This window comes from Lissotriton helveticus, chromosome 6 (genome assembly GCF_964261635.1).
Source record: "Lissotriton helveticus chromosome 6, aLisHel1.1, whole genome shotgun sequence".
Taxonomy (NCBI): Eukaryota; Metazoa; Chordata; class Amphibia; order Caudata; family Salamandridae; genus Lissotriton; species Lissotriton helveticus.
The window spans coordinates 1,068,672,290-1,068,694,469 of NC_136067.1; the positions used below are offsets into that span (position 1 = coordinate 1,068,672,290).

A 22,180-nucleotide genomic window follows, 5' to 3' on the forward strand; every position below is an offset into this window, starting at 1 on the left:
AAGAGGTTGCATTTGCAGATCCCTCAAGGTTTTTCCAAAGCACCTAACTGTTGAAATAAATATTATTAAAAATCAATAGAAAGGAACAGCCATTTGTGACAACATTTTAATCTGTAACTTCTCGTCACTATGGCCGAATTCCAAAAGCAATATACCAATATGTCCATTAGACCCTTCTGTTTGTGAGGAGATATAGAGCTTGTAGGTTCTCCCAGGTACCCAGAGCCAGCAACTGAGCTGCACAATACAATATTTTTTCATTGAGTACCAATTATTGACCAATTAATGTAGTGAAATATATAGAGTGAAAAATTGGTCTCAAGAAACCTGTTTATTTCTTTTTTTTTTTTTAAAGAATTTTATTTTTTCCAACAGTTTACAATTTCGATATTTACATCTTCAAACAACGACTTTCCCCCCCCCCTCCCCCCCCCAGCACGGATCCGTGAAAAACAGAAACAAAAGAAAAAAATGATATATTTTCAGGCTGTTAACATTTACACTTTCCAAAGAAGATTTTTAAGCACATAATAATTATTAAGTCAGAGAAAAATAACTGAGAGCACATGGCATCTAATAAAGTAAACATAATACCAAAAAAAAGACTGTGGAGGAGGCATGAGTGGGGAGTAAATTGCGGGAAAAGACATGGAAAAAAGGGGGTGAGGGGAAGGACGGAGGGGGACAGTGTATGGAGTGGAGTGCCGGGGACAAAGCCCAAGACAGAGACAAGGGATAGGGGGGATACAAAATAAAATACAAATAAAATAAAAGGGGAGGCCAATACATTATCAAGCCTGGGTATTCATCGTTTTCAACCAGTTGGTCATAGGATCCCAAACTACCAGGCCCCTTTTCATTGCCCTCCGGCCTTTCTTGGCATAAATTGCCAACTCCAGCTTATACGTAGCGAGTAACCTCGCTTGCCATTGACCAAAAGATGGAGGGTTCAAATCTTTCCAATAGGTAGCTATGCATATCCGAAAAATAGACATTGCAACAAAACCTATTGCCCCACAAGCTTTAAGATCTAATCGGTCATATAACCCTAACAAAATGGTGCAGGGTGTGAGTTGGATATCTAAGGAGAGAATCCTGCTCAAAAATTGTTGTACCTCTTGGATTAATGGCTTAAACTTAGGTCATGTAGCAAACTTATGTACTGCGTTCGCGCTATACTCTGTACAGCGTGGGCAGTTTGCCCCGGAGCCAGATGTCCATTTAGCGACTGTGCTGGGTGTTATATACAGAAAAAAAATGGTTTTATAAAATTGTGCTTGCAATTTAGAAGATAAAAAATATGTTTGTGCTAGGCCCAAAGCAAAGCAGAAAGCATTCGGTGGAGTATTCAACTTGAGCTGCTATTTAGCGTCGATCTTACTCATGTCGCCTGGCCGCTGTTTGTTCAGGGTAGAATAGATACTTCCTATCCTTGGCAAGTTAGCTTGGGAAAGTATGTCATCTTTAAGACATTACATCTTCCTACCATGGTTAAGTGCAGGTTATCGATTTTCCGGAGTGATTTCTCCATTGTGGTAGCAAGAGGAGTCACGTTTTCTGATGCTAAAGTGTCCACATCTGAGACTATATTGACTCCTAGATATTTCGCCTTCTTGGTTACTGTCTACCCAGCTTATTTTCCCATTTACAACAATCTGTGTTTTTGATTTGTTGAGTGCATAGCCAGAAATAAATCCAGATTCCTGTGCTTCTTGTTCTAGGGCCCTAATGGCAGACTCAGGTTTGGGAGTTATTATGGCTAGGTCATCGGCATAGGCCATGATTTTTGTGTATGCTGAACCTACTAACTGACAAGATAGAGGGGTTTAGCTCAATTCTTTTTATCAGGGGTCAATATACAGAGCGAAAAGCAGGGGTGAGCATGGACACCCCTGCATCGTCCCTCTGGTGATCTTAATTTGCTGTCAGATGACCGTTAATAAGAATTTTAGCCGAGGGATCTTGGTAAAGTGCCTGAACTGCCTGAAGTATTCTTGGACCAAAGCCTATCAGCCTTATAATAAAAGCCCAGAGGAATTGCCGGGAGACCCGATCAAACGCTTTTTCAGCGTCTAGAAGGATTAATGAGATCGGGTCTCCTGACACCTCTGCAGCATCAAATAAGGTAATAGTGCGGCGGACGTGCTCAGTAGTACCTTTTTTTGGTATGAAGCCATGTTGCCAGTTCGGAGACTAAAGGTTCAATACTGGTAGAAAGTCTAGTAGCAATGATTTTAGAAAAGATTTTTGAGTCAGTATTAATTAAGATTATGGGTCGGTAAGATGACATTTCCAGCGGTGATTTATCCTTTTTGGGGAAAATCACTATTTTGGCTGATGACCAAGAGTCTGGTGGTTTGACCCGCTCAAAGATAGATCTCACCACCTCGGTAAATATCTCTTTTATTTGCAATGAAAAAACCTTATAGAGTTCTACGGGTATACTATCAATCCCGGCGGCTTTGCCGTCCGGGAGGCTAGTAAATGCTGTTAAAATCTCATCCCACATTGGAGAAATGTCTATAGCCTCACATTCGCTCGGGTTGAGTTTGCTAGTGGGTATAGTCTCTAGGTATTCCCTAACTTTAATCTGTATATCCAAGTTTGTTCCTTATGTCTTCCGAGTAGAGTTCCTTGTAGAACTTCCTAAATGCTTCCTCTATTTTTCTAGGATCGGAGGTTATTCCCACGTCATCTATATTTATTGTGGTAATGGAATTACCAGTTATCTGCTGCCTAGTAGCAATGGCAAGCTGATGGCCAATACGCTCTCCCAGCTCATAGCATTTTTCTTTTGAAGCTGCCCATCTAATGGCTATTTTCTCTGCCAGCACTTTACCCATCTCCGATTTGGCCACTGATACCGCTAACTGTGCCTCATCGATTCCTGTTCCTGTCTGGACCGCGTGTATTAATGCTTTCTCCACTTCTATCATCCGTGCCTGTAACAGGCTGGTTTGCATCCTCTCCTTTCTGTTCCTCCTAATAGAGAAACACAATGTCTCGCACCTTATGCCTGCCTTGAGAGTGTCCCATACAACCATAATGGAAGCAGTCCCGTTATTTATATTAAAAAATTATTGTATCCACCCGCCCATGTGTTCTCGATAGTTGTTATTGTATAATAATGCTTTTTCGAAAGTCCAGTGCAAGATTTGCTCCTGGTTGCCCCAGCCTTCTAAGTTTAAAATAAGGGGATTGTGATCCGACAGTAGTTGGGGGGCTACATCAATGGAGCAGTCATGGATTAGAGCAGGCGATACAAAAAAAGAATCAAGTCTGGCTAATGACAGATGAGGAGCAGAGAAAAAAGTAAAACCATTCTGATCCGGCTTCAAACAGGCCCAGACATCTTTTAGACCGTGAGTATTGATCAGGTCGAGCAGCGCTCGGAACACTTTACGTTTCCTACCCTGATAAACCCATAACCCTGTTGAATCCCAGGTACTGGGCAAGTTTAAGTTCAGGTCCCCGCATAGAGTTACCGGCAGTGGCCAATGAGCAAGCTCTTTGTTTACCTGGTGTATTATCCCTGGGTCTTCTAGGTTGCTGGTGTAGACAGAGCATATCGTAAAAATAGATTTAGAGAATAAAGTGCACCTCGCAATGACCCATCTCCCTAATGCATCAGTCTTAACTTGATTAGCTACTAATGGCAAGGTTTTCCGGGCCAGAATCCCAACCCCCATCACCTTAGCCCTTTGAGACGTTGCCCCTATTATTTTGAACCCAAGAGAATTCAGCATTGATTTCTGCCACCCCTCAATGTGGGTCTCTTGGAGACATATCATGTCTGCCCCCATCAAGCGTAGTGTCTGAGTGGTTCTCTGCCTTTTTGATAGATCATTCAGGCTGCAGATGTTTAATGACACAATCTTAGGTTTATTTAGTGAACCCATTGTTTGGCTCTAATGATGGCCCGTATCTAACTAGCGCCTGTCAAGGCCTTCACCATAGCAACTCCTCCCCTCCCCACGCCCTCCAACCAGCCCCGCCTCCCCAGTTGCCCCCCCGTTCACACCTCCATTCCCCCTCCCCCACCCAAAAACACACCCATCCAGCTCTCCTAAGCAACAATGATACAAACATTTAAAGTTTAAATTCAGTTGAGCTCAGACTGTTAACCTTTGACCCTACTGTGTTTGCCATGGACCCTGTCCCCCTCCCCTCAACCCCCCCCAAAATAGACAGTCAGGATAAACCTGAAGGATGGTGAGCACATGTGAGGTCCCGGCCACCACCCCATTTAATATCTAGGCAGTTGGTGAGCTGGCCTGAATTGACCTGGCGACCCAAGAAAAAGAGAAAGAGTACAAACAATTTCAAAATACAAAACAGAGAGACAAAAAAAAACAAATGAGACTTAGGATGTCAGTCAAGCTTAAGTCCCAGCTTAAAATATCAATTTAGAATATCCTAGCCAGAGTCCAAAGTCTTAGTTGTTTAGTATTTCTTCCTTCCAGTTGGATCTTTTAGATATTCTCCAGCTTTGATATCAGACAAGAATACTCAGGTAGATCCGTCAAATATGGTTTTCAATCTCGCTGGATTCATCAAGTATACTTGTGCACCTAGTTGTTGTAATAGTGTTATCAGTTGGCGGAGCCACCACATCCGCTCAACTGTTGCATGAAAAAAGTCTGGTTTAGAGAAAAACTTTATCCCGTCTACTTCCTTAGGAGAATTTGGCCTGGCCTGGTTGTAGACTTATTGTCTCAACAAAAAGTTCCAGAAAAAAACTAGAAAGACTCTTGGTTTTTCATTTCTGGGGTTGCTACCATCCCGCTTTGATTTCAAATTAAAAGGGAAATGGTGAGCTCTTTGGATTTCCTGATCCCAATTCCAGCTAGACTGTGAGGGGAAAGCGGCCCGGAGAAGTTTCACAATGAACCCTCTAGGATCTTCTTCCTCTGCCCCGCTGGTTTCCCTAGTAGCCTGAGGTTGTTCCTCCGCATCCTGGTCTCCTGCTCCTCCAGCTTGGTCATCATGTCAATCAGACAAGCCTTGTGGGTTGCAGATTGTTCCTTTACTTGCACCACTTCAGTCTCGAGAGTCTCTGTTCTTTCTTCCACCATGTCTCAGATATCAGTGCAAATTTTGTTTAATTTTCTGATGTCGCCCTGGAGCTTTTTAGAGGCCCCTCTTGCAGCTAAACTTTCTTTTCTAGCTTATTCTCGGAATTGTTTGATAGACTCCAAGATTGATAGTAGAGATGGTTCATGGGTGCTTGCAGAACTTAACTGTGGACTTGCCTCTTGCTGGTGGTTAGTGACCCTCGAGGATAAAGTTCCTTGCAAGTCTGAATGGTACCATTTCAGCTGACTGCGTTTCCTACTTTGGGTTCTTTTTTTTTTATTGTACTCATCATTGAATCACTTTGTCCTCCTTCAGACTAGCTGCTTTCAGGTGAACTTGATACCTCATCATCTGTCCCCGACAGAGAGCCATCTGAGACGGAAAATAAGTTTTAATTCGTTAAGTCTGGGGTCTGCAGATCGATAGTTTCTGATTCATATTTTCAAGACTATTCTCCACACCCTTTTTGTCCTTGTTGGAGGTACCTTTTATAGCTTCAAGATCAGTGGAGGTTGGGGCAATGGCGATAACAGGTAAGATGCTATCATCGCGGACAGCAGTGGCAGGGATAGATATAGTGGCTTGGTTGCCATGAGTAAAAGCTGGTAGCATTGCTTCATTATTTGCATTTAACTCTCCTCTGAGTTCATCTATAGGTGCTTGTACAAGCTGCAGCGGTGATTGTGTGGCATCTGAAGCTAGGGCTGGGGCAATTTCAGGCAGGCTACTAGACTCAGCTGAAGCGGGAATGAGAATGATGGCAGTAGCTGGGGTGAGAATGTTTTTTTTTAACAACAGGAACATGTCTGGCAATAGATGCAGGGCTCCCCGTAGCTACAGCACTTGCACCAAAGTTTTCTTTTAAATTGCTCGCCCCTCTAGGCTTGCCTGTTTTCTTAACCCCAATCTTCCCTTTTACCTTTTTTAAGATGATCTGCTTTTTCAGAAGCCTTTTCAATTTTTCAATGTCGCTTGGTTCCTGATGAGTCGAGATTACTTTTGCTTTGAGCACTTTCTGGCCTTGTAGACATTCCGCCGCCTCTCACGCTGCTCTGTCTTGCAGAAGAAATACCGCCGCATCCACCGGTAGAGTTCGGCAGTCTCGGGCAAGTCTGAGGTAATTGAAGTGCTTTAAAAAAAGCGGAGGAGACGTGATCCGCAGTTACAGGAAAGATCACGGTAATCCAGACCCGTGGTCCAATACTTTTGTGGCCATGCCGAGCATATATTGAAGCTCGCGGGGCCCAGGAATCAGTTGCGGCAGGCGGCGGTACAAGCCCACTCATCCATTCAGGCACGTCAGGGGCCGGAGCAGTTTAATCAGAACGCCAAGCTGAAGTAAAAGCCCAACCGTTCAGGTAAGCCTCGTGTTGTGAGTGGCGTGGAGGCCGGAAAAGGGAAACACTCACACTAGCGCCATCTACTGTCTCAGAAGGGCCCTCAACATTCTGAAACATGTTATGAAGTGTAGAAGCAATGGTGTCTGGTACATCTCGGTATTTGTGGTACCTGTAATAGCGTTTGATTTAGAAGGTATTTTCAAAATGTCTTCTTTCTTATATTTTTGCTTGCATTTGAAAGGCACAAATACAATGAAATCCAATTGGAAATAACAAATGTTCTACCATTCTATGCTCCCACTAGTCTTCCAATAAAAATGGTTCTTCATTTGTGTGGGTAGGCTTGGTGACTGCAACAGGAAACAGTGCAAAATGCAACAAAAGAAAGGGTTTTTAAAGTAAATGGAAAGGGGCGCTCAGCTATTGTAAACGCAAAGTAAAAAGGATTACCAATATTTGGTGTTGGTGCATGTAGGCAAGGGGATAAGCCCTATAACCCCACGAATCCGTCTGTTACCAGAACACACGTTACAAACATAAAGCAGAATGCCTATTGCACACAACAAGAGAGTAATTTCTTCTCAATTTTTCTAATGCGTGTCTCAATGGACAAATGTTTTGAAACAGTATACATATAAAGAGTCGGTGCGGGAGCACACTGCTTCACCTCCCAGCAGAGTCGCCCCTGAGCATCATGGTAGATGCAGTTCAGATCGACAAGCGAGTACACTTGGAAAGTCTTGAGTGTTTCACCAGGTGGGTGCAGATTAGTGCTGGCCATCTCTGGACACGTGTTTCTGAATTATTATTCGTCATCAGCAGAGATTAGGCAAAATTAATCGGGGTTGCTGAGCAGGCTGCCGTATCCTTGGAACGTAGTATCTCTCCAGGCGCGCAGGTGCCTCTCCACGAGCTCGTCAGCCCACAGCGGCTCGAGGGAGCCTTTAAGTAAAGAGTCGGTGCGGGAGCACACTGCTTCACCTCCCAGCAGAGTCGCCCCTGAGCATCATGGTAGATGCAGTTCAGATCGACAAGCGAGTACACTTGGAAAGTCTTGAGTGTTTCACCAGGTGGGTGCAGATTAGTGCTGGCCATCTCTGGACACGTGTTTCTGAATTATTATTCGTCATCAGCAGAGATTAGGCAAAATTAATCGGGGTTGCTGAGCAGGCTGCCGTATCCTTGGAACGTAGTATCTCTCCAGGCGCGCAGGTGCCTCTCCACGAGCTCGTCAGCCCACAGCGGCTCGAGGGAGCCTTTAAGTAAAGAGTCGGTGCGGGAGCACACTGCTTCACCTCCCAGCAGAGTCGCCCCTGAGCATCATGGTAGATGCAGTTCAGATCGACAAGCGAGTACACTTGGAAAGTCTTGAGTGTTTCACCAGGTGGGTGCAGATTAGTGCTGGCCATCTCTGGACACGTGTTTCTGAATTATTATTCGTCATCAGCAGAGATTAGGCAAAATTAAAGCTGTCAGAGAAAACACAGTGTCTTAAAGAAAGTCTTCTTTAATATCTTTTGCAGCCAGCCGACACGTGTTTCGTCGCATAGCAATGCGACTCCTCAGGGCTGTAAGGTTCAGGTGAAAAGAAGAGAGGTCGCTTAGCCGGTGATACTTCCAACCCGGCCGGGCTCTAGACCATGTGAAGCGTGAATCGATTTCAGGTTCCGATCAGAAACACAATTATGGGTATTTGCAGGTTCAAATCCAATTGCAGAGTTGGTAATGTTATCGGTGAATAATAGCGGTGGGGATAATGAGGCTCAATAAAGCTAGAGAAAGTTGTATCCGCCAGGAAACATCCGCCGGCAGCCGCTACAAATGGAGAAGGAGCGGGTGTGCTTCCTTCGATGGCTATCCGGAAAGTATACTTCCGGCTGTTAGCGGACTGCCTCAATCACTTGCGGGATCCCGTGTTCCAGATAAGGATCTTTCCTCCACACAAGCTTTTATAAAATGAGTATAATCTTTATATAAGAAGTTATACGATATGACCACACGATACAAAACCAACATATAAGAATGGGTAGTATTCCTTCCGGTGGGTTGGTAGGTTCTAATCCCAACCACCGCTTCTAACCAACAATTAAGCTCACTTCTAACCATTTCCAAAAGTGTAGGCATGTTGTATTGCTAGAATCACACATGTTGCAAAAGCAAAGAAATACTGCAATCCATAACGATATTCTCTTGTACTGTGCAACTGAGAAACAACGCCATACATAGCGCCACAGTCATGTACTTTGCAATACAAGGAATAATGCAATGCATATCACTACCAGCATGCCCTGTACCAGGAAGAAACAAAGCAATGTGTCCCGCTACAATCATGTACTGTGCAATGAAGAAATAATGCACTGTGCCACGTTACAATCATGTACTCTGCAAGGGAAAAATAACGCAGGACGTAGCGCACCAAGCATGTAGTTCGTCAGGCACAAATGAGGTCAGGTGTCATACGACAGTTTGATAGTTGGTTAGCAGCAATAGTACAAAGTGTAATCCGACAGTTTAGGTGCTCCGTTAACAAGTGCCCCCAATATGGATCAATGATAACACAAAAGTACTTCTTCTCACTCCGGTCCCAGTACTGCCCCTCCTTGGGCCAGCATGGGCCTAGATCTGAGCCAAAGCAATAGGCTCGCACAGCTGACAGAAGCGAGAGGCCGAGAGAGTGTCCCTATGGGTCCGCACCCCACCCCAGGCGGTGATCAACGTTACCTGGTGGGGTCCAACCCCACTCTTCTCTCCTCCTTCAGCGGCTTGGGCCTTGATTCAGAACTCCGTTGATGGGTACCGCGAGCTTGAGCTAGCCGCTCAGCTCCTCCGGGGCTGCCGGCCCGGGCCGCTGCTGTTTCACTCCGAGGGCCCAATGGGCTGCCCCTCCTTCCAGTGGTCTCAGTGAAAACCGAGACCCGCCCTCAGCACTGTGGAGAATTACTTCGAATTTGGTGTTCACACTACTCAGGCACTCTTCACCAGCTCCTCTGGTTGCACCTCGACATGCACTCTGCGCGGCCAAGACTCACCTCTTCTCTGGTGCTCACTATGATCCGGCGCTCTTCACCAATGACTCTGCTTGCACCTCAACACGTACCCTGCGTGTCCAAATCTCACCTCTTCTCCCGGTGCACACAATGACCAGGCACTCCTCACCAATGACCTGGCTGCACTATGACACGCACCCTGTGGGTCCGAGACTCGCTTCTTCGTTCTGTGCACACAACGACCTGGCGCTCCTCACCAACACTCTGGCTGCACCAGGACACACACCCTGGGTGTCCGAGTCTCACCTCATCTCCGCGTGTACACAATGACCAGGAGCTCCTCACCAACACCTTGGCCTGCACCATGACACGCACCCTGCACGTCTGAGACTCAGCTTACTCCTGCGTGCCCACAATCACAAGGCACAACTTCTGAGGGTCTCAAGCTGGCAAAGCATGCACACACCGCGTTGCTTGGGACTTCTCCGGAAACTTTTATGTTCCTGTGTTTCCAAACAGGGAGCCAGCTCACCTCGAGCCCTTGGGGTAACAAGACACAGCACAAATGCACAGTCTTCTTCAAGCAGGGGGACCCAATACCTCCAAGCACAGTCCCAACAGTCTCTCCCTTGGTTAGAACAGTAAACTGCAGACCAGTCCCAGATCACGAAGCAAGGAATGGTCTTTCCACAGCAGTCTCTTCAGTTGCTCCTTCTTGAGCAGAGGTTCCTCTTGACCACAGAATGGGTCCAAGCCTTTTCAGTCTCAATCCGTTTCTGTTTCATTCCAATGTTCAGGGCTTTGAGCTCTCATAGTTATACCCCTTAATGTCTTTGAAGTTCGTTTGTGCTTAGGGGTTCCTGACCCCTCCCTAAATCAGTTCTGGTTGTCTCCCTCCCAGTGTCAACTTTCTCCCTTTGATACTGGGGGTCTGGATCCTTAATCACTCAGCAGGAGATGGCTCAATTGGTTTATAGCACCAGCCCAGGCCTTTTCACCTTCCGGGCTTCTCCTCCCCTTACTCTCCAGATGCAGGACAGCCTGGTACCATCTCAACCCCTCCCTGGGTCAAGACCTCTCCCAGCTCCTCTCACCTTTCAGATCCAGACAATCAATCCACATTTCAGCAGAGACACACATAAATGCTTAAAGCACAAAACTCAGCCACTTTCTAAAAGAGTGGTTTCTAAACACACAGTGACAAAACCACCTTCACAGAAAGATGTGTTATGACACTGTGAGCTCATACATACTAAACTTAACCTCTCCATTATAAACTTACAGGAAACTAGGCTAACAAACACTACACCCAGCCTCCCCCATTCTATCCTATGAGCAGGATGGCCTTTCAGCAGTGAAAAACGAAATGGAGCGTTTTTCACTGTCAGAACATAACACACACCTTAGTATATGTCCTGCCTTTTACCTACACTGCACTCCACCCAGGGACTACCCAGGACCTATCACAGGGGTGCCCAATGTGTATGCAAAAGAAAAGTAAGGCCTGACAAGTGGTTACACTTGTCAGGACAACATGCTAACTTAGCACACTGCGCGCAGGCCTGAGTTCCCTTCTCTGTGAGCATTTGCATTAATAACCATGGCACACACAGTGCACATCACTAGGGACTTTACTAGTAAGGCAAACATCCCAATCATGGCCAACCAATTACCATTACACTTTACATAGGGAACACTTGTACTTTGACACCGATCAGCAGTGGCAAAGTACCCAATGCATCTAGATTGCAAAGGAGGCAGAGGCAAAAAGTCAGGGTTAATCACACCAAGATATGCTAGGTCTAACAGGAAACCTAGCAAACCTGTACATTAAAAAAAACTAGACACCTAGACGTATCTAGGATGGGGTGACTTGTGTGACTCTCACCTGGTTTTTATACCCAAAATTCCTTGCAAACTTCAAATGTTGATTAAAAAAACTCATTTTCCTCACATTTTGGTGATGGAAAGTTCTGGAATCTGTGGAGAGCCACAAACTTCCTTCCACCTAGCAGTCCTTCAAGTTTCCCAATAAAAATTATACCTCACTTGTGTGGGTAGGCCTACTGCGACAGGAAACTGCCCAAAATGCAATATGGATACACCACTTTTTTTCCAATGAAAACGTACCCTTTTTTCCAATATGGGTAGTTGTAGAGATTAGACCCTAGCTCAGTTGGCATCTAGGAAGACCTAGCAAACCTGTACATTTTTAAAATCTAGATACCTAGAGGTATCCAGGGTGGGGTGATTTGCAGGTCTCTCATCAGTTTGTTACACAGAATCCCTTGCAATCCTTAAACTTTGACTGCAAAAACCCATTCTCCTTATAATTGCATGATGGAAAGTTCTGGAAACTGTGGGGAGCCACAAACTTCCATCTACCCTTCATTCACCCAAGTCTCCTGGTAAAAAAGGTACCTCACTTGTGTGGGTAGACCTTGTGCCCGCCACAGGCAAAAAATCAAAACAGAAGATGGATGCACCATAGTTTCCATTGAAAACTGACTCTTTTCCTCCAGTGTGGGTAGTTGCAGATTTTGGACCCTAGCTCAGTCAGCACATAGGGAAACTTAGAAAACTTGCACATTTTCGAAAGCTAGACACTGGGCAAAATCGTATGGGGTTTGCATGGCTCTCACCAGGCTTTTTTTTATTGAGAATCTCTTGCAAACCTCAAACATTGACTAAAAAAACTAAATTTCCTCATATTTCTGTGATGGAAAGTTATGGAATCTGCGGTGAGACACACTTGCCCACCCACCTGACATTCCTCAATGTCTTCCGATAGAAATGGTACCCCAATTGTGTGGGTATGCATTTTCTCCCAATACAAATGAATAGACCAAGGCCCATGACAAGAAATTTCCCAAAACACAACATGGACACATCACATTTTTCCACAAAAAATGAGCCCTTTTTTTCCATTGAGGTTAGCTGTAGTTTTTAGAAAGAAACTGATCATGCCAAGGTCAATGGGAGTCCCTTGTCGAGTGCTCCCATTGACCTTGGTTTGAGCCGTTCCCGTAGCGGGCACTAGGTCCAGCCAAATAAGTGGGGCTACTTTTGTATCAGCACAAGTTGGGTAATGCCAAGTGGAAACAATTTTGTGTATTCCTATGGATTACAAAGTTCCCATCACAGAAAAGGATTGTGTGGTTTCAGACAGAATTTGATGTTTGCAAACCACTGTGGGTAAGAAAACATTATGGGATTCATGTAAGGCACACCACCCTGGACTCCCCTGGTTGTCTAGTTTTAAAAATGCCTGAGGTTCATAGGTTTGCAAGGGTTGTGCTAGAGCAAGGCCTCAAATACAGCACCTACCCTCATTGCTTATCTCTCAGCATAGCCGTCAACTCAAAACATTGACTGCAGCTGATGAAATGGCAGTTCCTGTCAATGACTTTTTATGCTTGATGCACTCCCAAAGCTGGATATTCTTTATGGAAAACAAATGCCCCTTTCACCATGGGAGTTATTACCCATGGCAAGGGGGCATTATAACCATGGGTTTCCAGGTTGTGACAGGCAGTGAAAACTGAACTGTACATCTACACAGCTAAATTAGGTGGGCAGGCTCAGAGTCCGCCGAAGATGGCCCTTAGTAAAATCGAACATGGGAGGGGTGCAACCATGCCAGAGATGGATTATTCTTCCCCATGGTTACACCAATGTTCTGTCCACATATATATCAGTTGGCCAGACCATTCGATTCATGGAATGGATACTCTGTTGCCATTGCAATTGATTATCTTTACGACAGCAGATGTAAATCTGGTACAAAGTTTTTCAAAGTTAATCCACCACTCACAGTGGTTGGTTTTAGCAACTCCAGAGATGCTAGCTTCAAAACACAAATACTTCTCAAAGTATCTGAATATTGAAACCAAGACTATTGAAGGTGAGCCATAAAGCCGCATCAAGGCACCAACTGCTTTATGCTCCTTTTCATGCACCACACACAATACTTTAATACTGCCAGCCACAGGCGCAATAAAACAGATCAGTGCACTCACAGCAACATACCTCAGCCATGCAAATACCCATCACATTAATAAGCCAAAGGATAGTGTCCCCATTTATGCCCAGACATGTTGACAGTTGATGCATCAACAACCATCACAAATGAAAAAACTGACTACATTTTTACCACCTATCAAGTAGCCACCTCTTTTCTGAGTATTACAGAGCATATGCCTAGTGAACCTTTACTATTCCAGCTGCAGCCACATGAGACTCAGGAAGACGTCTTACATGCATCTTAAGTGCACTCACTTTTCTAAATTCAACTACTTCCAGTTTTGGATGCAAGTTGGAGTGTCCGAGTATTCCTCTGAGGCCTAATTCCGCGAACTGAGTGTGCATATTTACTTTCAAAACTAAAGCAAACATGCTGGGCAATACTCTCTAAGTTCCCTAAAGTAATAAGCCAAACAAAGGTATTGTGGGACTCTTCACCAACACTTTTACTTTTGCTTTGAAAGTGTGAAAATTCAATTAGTAATTTGAATCATTACCAATGAGTTGACCAGTAACTGGGGCAATATTGATTGCATCCGATAATATCCAACTCTGCTGGGTCTGAAGTTAACAGGTGCAACAAATACCGTCCAGGTAAGTGTTTTCTCTGATAATAGGAAATAACATATGAATATAGGTTTTTGTTGCACCAAAATTGATATGTCCTGGTATTTTCCAGGACTTTTTCCTTGCACTAAAAATCAACAGGTTTTACCTTCTTTAATTCATCGGGGTGCAATTGTGATCAAAATGCATGTTATTTCAATATATGCATAAGAGGCTTACTGCATATATCAGAATTTAATGGCCAACTTGTGATGATGGTTTGGACAGCAACTTAATTTCTGCCAAATCAGCCTCATACTTCCTCAATAGGAGGCCCAATTATAACTCATGATTTACTTAGTGAGGGTACAGACTGCCAGCATTTAATTTCCAGATTTTGAAACATCTGAGAGTGAGTTCAAAATAAGTGACCAGGCACCACACAAGGCTTGTCAGACCACCTATATCATCAGTGCTTTCCTCAAAGGTCAAACAAAGTAACCACCAGAAGCTAAGCTGACCCCAACCAGAACATTAATTCTTGATTAGGTGAGACTGCCGACCACTGCTTGATGGGGTGGCGGGAGGTAGGTGAATATGGGAGATTCCCCCTTGGACTTTTTGGTACATGTTGCTGGCTAGTGGGAGTAAGGATTGGCAATACCATCCAATGGGCAATCTACACAAGCAATTGACGAATCTCTTCAGCCTTATTCCTTGAAACCCAAAATCATGCACCCACAGTTCAACAGATGAGAAAAAAACCTGAATAGATTATGACAGCAAACCCCTAACGTATAATCATATTCAATGAGACAATGACAATGAACAATGAGAGTCTGGTGAGTAATAGTACGCAAGAGACTATGTGAAAAATTACTAAAAGGATGGAAGGGCTGTCTAGTCATGCTGATAGCATAATGTGTGCTATACAAGCACGGAAAATATAAAGGAACATATCATGCATGTCCAATAAGGCAATGACAATGGACAAGGAAACTGTGGTGAGCTTTAGTAAGCAAAGAGCTTTGTGGTAAATTACTAAAGGCAGAACATGCTGTATAGCTATGCTGATGGAATAATTTATGCAATAAAAGTGTGAGAAACATAAAGTAAATGTAAGAAAGTGGCTTGTTGGTTGACTGGAGTGTGAGCCCTGGTAAAGCATCACCCACAATCATTGTCGGGGTGAGGAACAAAGCAACCCTAAAGGTAACCTCTGTTCAAACCTCTGGGAAAGCACCACACACAAACTTTAATAGGTAAAACAAGACCTAAACGACAAAAATCCAATCAGTAGAACTGATTTTACTATTTAGTGAAAATAGTGCAAAAAAGCACGAAGCGCCAGCTGTGGATATCTCATCATGCTGGACCAAGACAAAGTCACAAGTTCAGGCTGACCGCTATGGTGCGTTGGCTGGCTACCGGAAACCAGTTAGGCCCATTGAACAAAGTACCTTAAATCCTGTTTTGTGAAGTGTTGCAAGGATCCACATCGAAGCTGCGTCGCACAGCCGAAGCTATGCATCAGTTCCAAGTTACTGCTATGTCAGGTCCTGTATCATCGTAGAGAATCTTGTTGATGAGGGCTTGCAATGTGAAGTCTGGCATTGAGATTGCCTCACCCAGTCAGGGTGTTACTTTGGTTCAGAGCAGTTGTGAGGCTGCGATGCAGAGTCTATCATCAAGGCTGCGGTCAATAAAAAATGTGAGGGACTGTGCCAAGGATGTAGTGCACGTCGACAATTCTGAAAAGGCTATGGATACAACGTGGGACTTTGCAACAGGTCCAACCCGTGCAGCAGTAGTGATGCATCAGTTCCGCTCTGGGTTGCGCCACACGGCAGAAGAGATATGTAAGGTCTGCTGGATTCACAGTGACTTGCCAAGCAAGGTTCCAGGACAGAGGTGTCACCACTTGGCAGGCTAGCCCACATATAGCAGATTTCAGATTTTGAGGTAAAGTTTGTTAGAGCCTTTTGTCCCTGAGGCTCAAGTCAGGGGGCAAGCCAACTATCCCCTGGTGTCAATCTGGGGTTCTGGGTTCAGCAGATGCAGGTTTAGTCCTTCTCATCCAGGAAAGAGGGCGGGTGCGCACAGCAGGCAGAGTATCCACAGGTCCAGGAGTGGTGTCTGAGGTCCAATATGTATACCCAGAGCCTAATTTGGAGTTGGAGACACTTCTAGCGGTTTCCACCCCCCTGAGGGGTCAGGCAGCCCCTTCCTCTCTGTCTTCCCTGCTGTTTGTCTAAGTACACAATAGCCTAGTGGCAAGCCCTGTGTGAGAATGCTCAGACAGAGTCTTTGTGATGTGCAAGTGTGGTCGTTAGCAGTACCCTGCCCTCGTTAACTCAGAGTTGCCCATCCTGCAAATACATAGACTTAAGTTGTCTCACTGTCTGGGAGCAATGCACAAATACCAACTGCCAGCTACATATAGTCTTGTGACCCAGGATCAGGCTGCAGGGGCCAAATGTTTAGGACAAGCAAATGCCAACTTTCTAAAAGTGCAAGCAAATGAGAATGCACTTATACCTCAATTTTTCATCAAGCATTAGTAATTTCTGCTCTAAAGACAAACACCTTTTTTTTTATCCTAGTATTTTTATTTTACCTTTTTCTTTTTGAATTTTTTAATTGATTTTGTATTCTCACACAAAGAATGAAAACATGGTCAAATTATATCCATATAGCAAACCATTTAAAAAAAACATTACAATTATGAAAAAAACTTAATTGTGCTCTACAAAAGACATCACAACATTTTGCTTTACATTTGTGACAAAGAACAATATACAAAAACAAACAACAAACATCAATTATCTGTAATAAATCACCCGACAAATACAAATGTCCCTTTGTTTTTCAATAAAGTTTATACAAATGGGAATTCACTCCTTCTTTTTAATGATGGAGTTTATCCACAGATCCTTGAAGTTTTCTAGAAATGTATCTCTAGAAGTGTGCCGTCGCTTTTCGAGATCAGATATCCCTTTCGCTGGACTGTCATCAGGGCTTTCACATTTTTATCTGAGTGCTGCTTTTTTTTATCACCAAGGAGGCAGCTAGCAGTTCAAAAAACGGCGTATTTGCGATTTGTGGACCCTTTGTTTTTCTTGATTGTGGCTGTGCTTTGTTCAAATCCCTTCTTAAAAGACTTAAGCGGTACTCCTGGTTAAACGGACATTATTGCCAGCCGCTTTTCTTTTTCCATCAATGTTCACGGTAAATTTGCACCATTCTGCTCTACAACACCCTACTCTAAACAACTGCACTGTCCGTCAGTGCACTCTAAGACAACAATTCTTTACTCTGCATTAATCTACTCCACTGCACACCACACCACTCTTCACCTTTGCACTCTACAAAACTGCACTGAACAGCATTCTGTTCTATTCTTCTTCACTATGCTCTACGCCATTGCTTTCTACACCACTGCACTCCACAGCACGCCAATGCACTCTCCACCACACAACTGCACTCTGCTCTCCAAGACTACACACTCCACACCACTCAACTCTATGCCCTACCGACATTACTCCATTACACTCCACTTTATGGCACTCCACTTTACGACACTCCAAGCCACTCTCCTTTACACCACTAACTTTTAGCCATGCTAAACAGAAGCCACACTGGTGTACAATATGGCTACAACATATTTGCAAAGCCATAGCTCTTGAATAGGCGAGCCCTACTGACTTTGTCAATGCTTGTAATTAAATATATTTGTTTTCTATACTTTCAACGAAACGGTGCATTGTCACATTATACTGTGCAATAGCCATTGTGACAATATACTGAACAATTATTTCTATACCTTTAACATGGCCAGTCAGTCATTGGCAAAGACTCACATGTCAGTCGCTGAACGCTGACAAGCAAAATCGACTTGCTTTGCTAATGCTAGTTAAAGTGGCTGTTGCAAAGTGTGTAAGTGACATTGTAACATTGTATCTGGCTGCAATATCTACCTTTGTCTGCTTCACCAAATAAATAATAAAATACAGGCCACAACTGAAAGGTTTGTTATTCAAGACATTCGTTATAATAAAACAGAAGCATCAGTAAAATGCATTTTTTTTAAATTAAAATTATTGCAAGCACATTATGGCCACATTTAGGTGGCAGCAATTTTTGTATCTTTGTTAATGGTTGTGACATGTAGAATCATTATGCGTTTTTTTGTATGGTCATCCTTCATATGCACAATTGTGTTAAATCAGGTCCTGAAACAGTGAGGGCAATGCCAATATGGAGATGGTCACAATGAACATGGTCAGACAGAAGGGGCCCGATTCACAAAAGTAATCTGAGACAAAATCCTAACTATACAACTTTCAGTATTCACTGAAGGCATTTAGGAGTATTAAAGTTTAGATTTTTTCTCAGTTAATCCTAAATGTTGGTCTTAAATTAAACTTAAGACAAACTTAAGTTTAACTGAGACAAAATCCTAACTTTATGATTAGGATTTTGTCTCAGTTAAACTTGAGTTTGTCTTACGTTTAACCTAAGACCAAAACTTAAGTTTAACTGAGACAAAAACCTAATTTAAAGTCGTAAATTTGGGATTTTGCCTCAGATTACTTTTGTGAATGGGGCCCAAGGTGTTTGGGTTCAAATGTGGCATGCTTTTGTGTCCTTTCGTGACTGAATTAGCCTTTTTCCTGAGGCACCTATTTTTAAAAAATTCTTTATTTTCGAAATATATACAGTGCAGGCCCTACCACAGTCATTGGAGCGCAGCAAACACTCCTCTTTATGCTCTGGATTGCCTTAAGCATGCCTTCCTTTCAGAGCTCAGAGTGTGTCTCTTTTATAAGCAGCAAGCGAAATATCTTGGTTATAGTAGCCATTTTGCAGCTATAACAACTTTTTAATATTCATTCAAGAGGGCCCCCACAGAGTATAAGTACATTTATTAAGTGCTTTTATACAGCACAGTCTTGCTGCTCACAGATAGCTCCAATGCGCTCTTTCTGCCCTAGGAGTCTAACCATTATGTGCGATCAACATCTTTGTATTTGACAGCTGATAACCTTATGAGTCACCATTATTTATTTTGCTGAATTTCTCATCTTTCTAGAACTGTGACATTTCTTTTATCTAGCAATATGCCGTCTAAAATATGTTTCTTTTATTAATTTCAGAGCCAAGCTGGGCATGCCACAGTTTTTGAGCGGGGAAGCTCAGAGTTTACTGCGAGCCTTATTTAAGCGGAACCCCTCCAACAGGCTAGGTATGGATGTGCTGATGTATAGTTGGACTGCATTTGTGATGGCGTTTCGCATGCTCTGTTGTCATTTTTTTCCTCTTCAAAATCAAAACTGAATTATCTGCAGTTTAGGTTTGTCATGGAATTTCTTTATATGATGCCCAGTCAGAGGTTTCCTTTAAATGCTGTATCTTCAGAATGGGCAAGGAAAGGGACATGAGCAATTCTCTTCAATAGCATGTCTGCCAGCTATAGGACCATTATAAAAACCATTAATAAAGAATCACAGTATCATGCAGACTGTAATTGAGTAGGTGGTTGAAGGTTAGTTATTTTTGGTTTGGAGACCAGGACTATTTTCGGGTTTTTTAATGTGGTTGGTGACGGAAGGTGGCAGGAGGCTAGATATTTACATTTGAATTGGGAGGCGTGTAGATGTTGAAGACTGTGAAGGTGGGTGGGTGTATGGGTTAGGAGAAGGATGGGCTTCAGCCCCTCAGGCCCGACCTGCACCGGAGTTGTCCAGTTGTCACAGGGGGAGGTAGGCTGTGTTGGAGGGGGTTGTGGCAAGGTGGGTGGTGCTATTACAGTGCTTTTGTTGGAGACAAAGGCCCCCATTAGGATGACGGGCGGACTTTGCCCGCCCTCCATCCCCGTGCAAAACAGGACCGCGATCGGAGCAGCGGTCCCGCCATGGCTATTATGATGAGCCCGCCATACTGGCGGGCGCATCATGGATTCATAACATTGCGGTGGGCGGTGTTCACACTGGCACCCGCCGCAATGTTATGAATGCATTGGATGCATTTGCATACACAAAGGGGCAGGCACCATGCGGTGCCTGCCGCATTGTGTATGCAAATGCAGGGGGGTACCACAGGTACCCCCCATGTGCACCCCCCACCTCGCCTTCACCATGGGGGCCCGCAGGGGGCCCCCATAGTAAAGACCGCATGCTTTTCCGTGGCGGCATTGCCGCCGCGGAAAAGCATCTTCAAAGGCCCACCCTAATATGGCTGGCGGTGTCTGATAGACACCGCTACCATATAAACCCTTTTCCGTCTCTGTCGCAAGGCGACCGGGGCGTAAAAGCGGCGGACTGTCTTTCCGTCCGCCACGGACCCCACAGCCATACTAATATGGTGGGGGGTCATTACGGAGCGGATGGCGGGCGGATTGCCCCCACCAGTCCGGTAGTGACCACCACTGGCCTGGTGGGGGCAATCCGCCCGCCATCCTAATGGGCCCCAAAGTGTAGACACACGGCAGACTTGTGAGTGATATACAGAAACACTTGCAATGGAGCATGGATTGCAAACCCAGCTGACAAGTACAAATGGGAGGGCCAAGAGGTCAGCATAACTCTTTCTATTCTGTTCTTAACTGGAACGTAAATGGCTTGAGTAGCGAAATCAGGTGTGGTCTGGTGGCTGCCCACCTTAGGAAACTGAAGCTGGATGTGGTGTTCCTCCAGGAAACCCACTTGATGGGTACTAACTGTTCCTTCCTGGGTAGGGGAGCCTTTGTCACACTGGCACATGCAGGTTTCTCCTCCGGTGCACGGGTGGTAGCCATACTGGCTAGGAGAACACCACCTTTCCACAGAAAAATCATGGCTGTACTGGAATGGAACATATGCCACAGTGCAGGGCCAATGGGGGCGTAGGACTAGCACCCTTATCACAGTGTACGCCCCCCGACGCCAAAATTGTACTATAGACAGGGTGATGGGATGAGGCAAACTCATCTCTACATGTTGTGGGAGGTGACCTCAATGACGTTCTTGACCCTTCCCTTGACCGCTATGGGCCTGCAAGGGCAGTTGCAAGGGACACACCCTTGGTCCCATTTGTGGATACCTTTGGATTGGTGGACTTCTGGCACCACACACACCCACAAGCGAGGGAATATTCTTATTTCTCGGGCACTCATAACGTATTCTTCAGGGTGGACTATTTACTCGCTACTGTTAGAGCAGCACATTCAGTGAGCAAAGCACAATCCTTGGCAAGAGGCATTCCAGACCACTCGCCTCTCTGAGTTATGCTGGGCACTAGGCAACATGGTAGTGGGGCGACTAAATGCCTATGACCTGCGAGACAAGACAGTTGCCTGTGAACTCCGAGTGGACTCAGAGTTATTCTGCATGGAAAATAAAAGCTCATTGAGCTCAGCTGTTGTGGTCTGGGAGGCCTACAAGACAGTCTTATGGGATAGAGCACAAAACATTCTAGCCCACAAAAAAAGGACAGACTCAAAAACACCGCATTCTTGAACTAAAGGCCACCACAGAGAAGATGGTAGATCCCACCAACCAACACAAAGCAGCACGACTCCACAAGGAGTATCAGGGTCTAGCTAGTGATGAGGTTAAGGTACAGATCTTGGCAACACAATAGTGTCTTTACGACATGGATGATGAGGTAGGTGACTGCTGGCCTGGTTGGGGAGGAAAGTGAGAGAGGCAAGATGGGTACATGAAATAATCAGTGACCAGGGTGAATCCTTCCACAAGACCCAGGATATAGCTCGAGAATTTGCCCAGTACTACTCGCTATTCTAGATGTGACCCAAATACGCGCATACCTGAACAAAATTTGCATCCCAACCCTGACGGTCGAAGATAAAGCATTGTTAGAGGAAGACATTACACTGGCTGAGATCCAGGAAGCAATGGGCAGACTGATAGCCAGGAAAACACCGGGACAGAATGGACTACTGGCTGAGTTCTTTAAGATAAATGCTGGACTTGTTGGTCCCCACTTTCTAAAGATGTATGAGGTGGCTAGGGAAGAGGGGCACCTGCCATTAGATCTCAGATGTGCCACAATAGTTTTAATCCATAAAACCGGGAAACCCACCAGTAAATGCAGCTCGTTTCACCCGATATTGGTCCTAAATATTGAGACAGAGATTTTGGCAACAATACTAGCCACACAGGTGGTGCAAGTCATCTCCCCACTGATTCATGGGGACCAGTCTGGCTT

General features: G+C 44.6%; 1 protein-coding gene across 2 annotated transcripts in view; it reads left to right on the forward strand.

Moving 5' to 3' along the window:
* The window catches only part of LOC144763264 (ribosomal protein S6 kinase alpha-2), a 1,818,960-nt gene that overhangs the window by 1,123,306 nt on the left and 673,474 nt on the right, over positions 1–22,180 (forward strand). For both annotated transcript variants that reach the window (XM_078648717.1, XM_078648718.1), the window contains exon 10: positions 19,129–19,217. In XM_078648717.1, coding sequence (XP_078504843.1) covers positions 19,129–19,217 — 89 coding nt within the window. The remainder of the gene's footprint in view (positions 1–19,128; positions 19,218–22,180) is intronic.